Source organism: Mastomys coucha, unplaced genomic scaffold (assembly GCF_008632895.1).
Source record: "Mastomys coucha isolate ucsf_1 unplaced genomic scaffold, UCSF_Mcou_1 pScaffold23, whole genome shotgun sequence".
Taxonomy (NCBI): domain Eukaryota; kingdom Metazoa; phylum Chordata; class Mammalia; order Rodentia; family Muridae; genus Mastomys; species Mastomys coucha.
This window is the reverse complement of record NW_022196906.1, coordinates 16291083-16297440: the sequence shown is the minus strand read 5'-3', so window position 1 is coordinate 16297440 and position 6358 is coordinate 16291083. Positions and strand designations below refer to the sequence as shown.

At 47.3% G+C, this 6358-nt stretch overlaps 1 protein-coding gene across 1 annotated transcript; it reads right to left on the bottom strand.

Annotated features, from left to right (window-relative positions):
- Positions 1 to 92: 92 nt before the first annotated feature.
- Znf627 (zinc finger protein 627) lies at positions 93 to 6113 on the bottom strand. The gene is made up of 4 exons (XM_031343270.1): positions 5912 to 6113; positions 2982 to 3108; positions 2335 to 2392; positions 93 to 1231 (listed from the first exon to the last, which is right to left on the bottom strand). Exons 1-4 carry the CDS (start codon positions 5912 to 5914, stop codon positions 283 to 285), a joined length of 1137 nt encoding a protein of 378 aa, XP_031199130.1. The 5' UTR covers positions 5915 to 6113; the 3' UTR covers positions 93 to 282.
- Positions 6114 to 6358: the final 245 nt, after the last annotated feature.

Sequence of the window (6358 nt, the reverse complement as noted above, 5' to 3'; positions counted from 1 at the left end):
AAAAAAAAAAAAAGAATCCATTTGTGTATCTTTGACCCATCTCAACAAAATATGCTGTTACACACACACACACACACACACACACACAAAAGCAGGTTTTATTCTTTCATTTATAAGGTTTTTCTTCAGCCTCTTCATGCTTCCACATAAAATCTGACAGTCCATGGCTTATCCATATTCTCTAAACATGAGTTTCCCTCCAGTAATCATTTTCTGTACCTGTACTAGGATAGTAAAAGATTTTTCTCAGGACCTTAAGTGTTCTCAAAGTGAAGGCTTTTCCTATACAACGTGAGCACTTTCATGCCTTAGAACCGCACTGGGAGAGCCAAAGGCTTTCCCACAGAACTTACATTTGTAAGGCCCAACCCCGGTGTGCCTGATCATGTGTCCTTGGAGGCCTGAATTAGAAATGAAGGCCTTCCCACAGCGCTTACATTCATAGGGTTTTTCTCCAGTGTGAGTCCTCTCGTGTTTGTGGACTGAGGTGGAGCAAATGAACGCTTTCCCACAGTATTTACACAGAAAAGGTCTCTCCCCTGTGTGAGTTCTCTCGTGTTTACTAAGTGCACTGGGTGAGTTAAAGACTTTTCCACACTCCTTACACTTGTAAGGGCCACCCCCAGTGTGTCTTATCATGTGTCCTTTAAGGCCTGAGAGAGAACTGAAGGCTTTCCCACACTCCTTACAGTGGTAGGGTTTCTCACCAGTGTGGGTCCTTTGATGTCTTCGAACTGAGCCCCAACAACTGAAGGCCTTCCCACACTGTTCACACCGATAGGGCTTCTCTCCTGTGTGGATTCTTTCATGGATTCTAAGTGAGCTGGGATAATGCAAACCTTTTCCACACACATTACATTTATGGGGTCCACCTTCAGTACGAGCTATAATGAAGTCACCAAGGCTAGTCAAAGAAAAGAAGTCTTTCTCGTGTTCCAGACACCCGTAGGCTTTGTCTTCATGGTGAGACCTGCCATTGACTTGGAAAGAGTAATTACAAAAGGCCGTCTCACATCGCTTGCATTTGCAGTCACGTACTTCCTGTCCCTCGTGGGCACTGCTGGGCTTCCCTGATGAACAAGGCATGAAGGCTAGTCCACACTCACTACATTCATAGAGACTTACTCCAGGAGAGCTTTTCTTTTTCACATCATGGTCAAGAATTTGGCTGATGGCTTCTCCACAATGGCTACCTTGTTTGCTGTCACTAAGTCTCTCCGCAATATGGCTGCTGTTAAAAATAATTAGAACATATTATAAATGCTTTGCTCACAATTTCATATTTACCTATATGCTTCACATTTATATTTCTGCTTGGGAACTGGAGAGATATCTCTGCAGTTAAGAGTATGTATTGTTCACTTTTTTAATGCTTTTAATATTATTTCTTGTTTCGTTTTGGTTTTTTGTTTTTTGTTTTTTTTTCAAGACAGTGTTTCTCTGGCTGTCCTGGAACTCACTCTGTAGACCAGGCTGGCCTCGAACTCAGAAATCTGCCTGCCTCTACCTTCCAAGTGCTGGGATTAAAGGCGTGTGCCACCACTGCCTGACTTTATTATTCTTTTTTATTTTATATGTATAGGTGTGTTCCCTACATATATGTCTGTATACCACTTGTGTGCCAGAAGACAATGGACTCCTGGAACTGGAGTTACAGATGGCTGTGAACTGCCATGTGGTGTTGGGAAATTAAACCTAGGCTCTCTTCAAGAATAACAAATGCTCTTAACTTCTGAGCCATCTCTCCAGCCCAAAGAATGTGTACTGTTCTTAGCACTCATGTCAGAAGGTTCATGATTACCCTTAACTCCAGCTCCAGAGGAATCCGATGCCTCTAGCCTTCCTAAGCACACATGCGCAAGTGCCTACACATGCACGTAAATAAATGAAGCATGAAAATAACTAAGCCTGCAGATAGGTGGGCTTATTTTTTAAAACTTCATGTCCAACTAAAATTCTGTATGTATCTGTATGTGTGTGTGTGTGTGTGTGTGCGTGTGCGCATGAACATATGTGTGCATGTGACATATGGAGGCCAGGAGTCTTCCTCAGTCACTTGGGTAACCTTATTTTCTGAGACAGGGTTCCTGCTTTCACAGAAAGCAGAATGTGATTGGACTGGCTGGCCAGTGAGCCCCAGAGATCTACTTGGTTCTACCTCCCCAAAGCTTGGATGGCAAGCACATGTCCCCACACCCACCTGCTCTTTACAGAGATTCTAGGGATTGAACACAGGTCCTCACAGTTGCTCAGAAGGCATTTCACCACCTGAGCTCCCGAGCCAGCTCCTACCCTTCTGTCATGGGACAATCCTTTCTGTTCTCAGTGAGTTACCTTAGGACTCTGCCCTCATTTCTGTACCAGTCTTCAATAGCCTGGTCCCACCTTTCTCCTGCAACCCAGAGGGGAGAAAACTGAGTTATGAGAGAGAATGTACAGACTCCAGGTTCGTGATCCACCGCAATGATGTTATGGTTAGTATCAGAGAGTTCCTTTTTCACATTCCCAATCATGGACCAGCAGTGATGGGCAGAGCATGCTTGTCTAACTGGAAAAGTAAGGGGGTGTGTTGGCTGGTTTTGTGTCAACTTGACACAGGCTGGAGTTATCACACAGAAAGGAACTTCAGTTGAGGAAATGCCTCCATGAGATCCAACTGTAAGGCATTTTCTCAATTAGTGATCAAGTGGGAGGGCCCCTTGTGGGTGGTACCATCCCTGGGCTGGAAGTCTTGGGTTCTATAAGAGAGCAGGCTGAGCAAGCCAGGAGAAGCAAGCCAGTAAGGAACATCCCTCCATGGCCTCTGCATCAGCTCCTGCTTCCTGACCTGCCTGAGTTCTAGTCCTGACTTCCTTTGGTGATCAACAGCAGTGTGGAAGTGTAAGCTGAATAAACCCTTTCCTCCCCAACTTGTTTCTTGGTCGTGATGTTTGTGCAGGAGTAGAAACCCTGACTAAGACAGGGGGAGATGTCATCCTTACCCGCAGAGGCCAAGTTCGTAAAGATTTCCCTAACTACTTCTCTGTAGAGGTTCCTCTGGGACGTGTCCAGCAGCGCCCACTCCTCCTGGGTGAAGTTCACAGTCACATCCTCGAAGGCCACTAAGTCCTGAAACATCCCATATGTGATTACAAGAGGAAGAGAGATACATATGTATCACAGAGATCTGCATTCAGTGCACAAGACATTCCCATGTGGGGTCACAGCGATGGCTCAGGGGTTAGGAACACTTCTGAGGATCTTCAGAGGATCTGAGTTCAGTCCCTAGCACCCACACTGGGCTGCTCACAATCACCAGCTCCAGATTTAACACCCTCTTCTGGTCTCGCAGGGCAGCACACAGCATATTCTAACACAGACACATATACATAAATAAAAATAAATCTTCCCTTTAAAAAGACGTTCACATACACTTCTGTGGTCTCTATACCTTTAGTTTATGGTAAATGAATAGAGTTACCAGGCTTTAGGCTACATTCGCTTTCTCATAAAGCACTGGCACCAAAACACAGGGAACTGATCTGTCCACTTTAACTGCTGGCTTACTTTACTCACATTCACTTGCTTATCCACATCCATGCACGTGTGGAGGATCCATGCACATACGCTCTACCACTTCCACTTTATTTCCAAGACAGGGCCTCTCACCAAACCTGAAGCTTGCCAGTTTTCACCCCAGCACAGAGATCGTACAGTCATACTAGGCTTTAATGGATGCTAGTGATCCAAACTAAGGTTTCCATGCCCCCACAGCACAGCTCATCCACTAAGCATCTCCCTAGATGGTGTGTTGGCTCTGGACAGTATCTGGCTGTTGCCCCAAGCCAACGTCCAACTCATGATCTTCCTTCAAATCCTTTTCAAGGCTGGGATGACAGCTGGTGCCACCAGGTTGAACTTGTTGACAGATTTATCACAGGCGCATTTTTTTTTTCTTTATGCCTCCCTTTAAAATTGTGCAGGATGGGCTGGCCAGATGACCTTAAGAGCACCTGCTGAATTGCTAGAGGATACGGGTTCAGTTCCCAGCACTCTCATGGTGGCTCACAACCATCTGTAACTCCAGTTTCAGGAGTTCTGGTGCCCTCTTCTGGCCTCTGAGCCTCTGAGGGCAAAACATGATGCACTGACATACATGTAGGCATATGCTTACACATGTGAAATAAAAGTGAACTTTTAAACATAAAGTTGTACAAGGAAATCAGCAGACAGACAGAGAGAGCAGACAGAAGGGAGAAGCATGAGCACCTACAGCTGATAACATCTTCACAGTCCTGAGCCTTAGAGCAGCCTCCACTCCGCCCACTCCCTCTTCAGCACTGAGACATTTGATAAACCAAGGCACCACAAAAGTTCCTCCAGTTTCACACTGAAACAGGTTAACAACTATGTTTCTGCCCAGTTTTTAAACTGCATTTATTTATTTATTTATTTGCCTACACACACCACAGAGGGTGTGGAGATCAGAGCCCCATGGGTCCTCCATTCCAGCTTGCAGCAGGTGGTGGGGAGTGGAGGAATGGGGGGCAGGACCACCGAGTCTCACTTATTACTTACTCATTCATTTTTATGTATGTAGGTGTTTTGTCTGCAGGCGTGTCTGCAGGAGATGGATCCCCATGCTATGGCTTTCCAGACAGTTGAGAACAGCCATGTGAATGCTGGAAACCAAACCTGGGCCCTCTTAATCACTGAGCCATCTCTCCAGCCCTTTGTTTTCCCTTTTTAATGAAATGCATACTTTTCTTGGTTTTAGGAAAAGACTATGTCACCTTTCAATCTCTATTGATTAAATGCTTGCTTTTTACTGAAAAACTGCGGCTCAAGTGAGTAAAGCCCTTAAAGGTGACAGCCCACGGGGGAAGGGGGTTCTTAGGAGGTGTACCTCAAGGGCAAGGGACCCAGAAAAAGGTTGAAAAAAAGAAAGAAACTTAATCTCAATGTCTGCCAGGGAAGACACTGAGAGGGCAGGTCTACATCTTAGAGAACACAGTTCCAGAAAGCTTCCCGCAGACAGCCAACCCAGGCTTTGTAACAGCCATTCAGCCAAACCTGGAATCCTATCGCTGTAATCCCTGTAATCTCAGAGAAGCTGAGACAGGATTATTAGTTTGAGACATCCTGAATTGCAAAGTGAAACTTGTACAATGCATACGAGCTGACAATAAGCAAACATACACACTGGAGATACAGTTCCATGATAAAGCTCAAAGCCCCATCAGTCAACCAACCAAACAAACCCTGCCCTAAAGGAAAGTTGTAATTAAAATAACGTGAGTGTTTAGGATGCAGAAAAGTCACCAGCTGCGACTGTACAGGTCTGTAATCGAAATGCTTGGGATTTGGGAGGTGAAAGCCAGAAGATGGGGAGTTAAATGTAGCATGGAGAGTACTGACCAGCAGGCGGGAAGCCGTGGAGTCCATCCCCAATACTACTTAAACCCAGGCTAGATGAGAATAGAAACCCTGCTGGGAAAGTGAGAACGATTCGGGGTTGGGGGGTTGGGGGAAGGGAAGGAGGGTACGGACCAGAGAGCGGGGAAGAAAAAAAAGTCAGTGACCTGGAGAGGGGGAGCTGCTACTGGAAATGTGGAAAGGGGGAACCGGAAACGAAGGCCTTCATTAGCAGCTGAGTTTGAAGAGCTACGCTGGAATAGGGTAGCTAATTTGAGACCGGTACACAGGGACAAGCACTTAGGGAGTAGGGATGGGCCGGGGACCCTCAGGCCGCAGCTCTTCAGCACTCCGCACAGCCAGGACCTCGCTGTCGCCACGCCCACCCCACGGTGGTGCGGAGAGCAGAGCCAGGTGGAGCCAAAGCGCAGCAAGCGGAGCGGGCAGCAAACTCCGGCGCAGACTCCCGAGTGACCTGCGTCAAGCAGCAGTCCTTTCCATCCCCGGCTGCACTCACCATCACGTTCTCCCGGAGGTCCTAGGGATGCCCCCTCCCGGTTCTCGGTTCCCTGAGGGCACTGCAGGACCCGGGCGGAGGCAGAGAGCCGGAGTGACAACGGACCCGACCGCCCGAGCCTCCTGAGTGGGTCTCAGTCTCTTTGGTGGCTTTGCGTGGCGGCGTCCCGCCCCGGCTAGCGGCGCGTCTCATTGGACAGTTACTGCAGTCCCGCCCCTTCGAACTGGGGCGGCCAAGGGGGAAAGACTAGGGATAAATTTGCTCAAGCTGGAACTAGAAAAAACGGTTCTCCTCAAACCGTGGATCACAACCCTTTTGGGGACTGGGGGCGGGGATATGGAAAGACCCTGTTAAAAGGGTCGTTTTAAGAATATCACAAGACACAGGGTTTTGTTTTGTTGTTTTAAGGCAGGGTTTCTCTGTATGACCCTGGCTGTCCTGGAACTC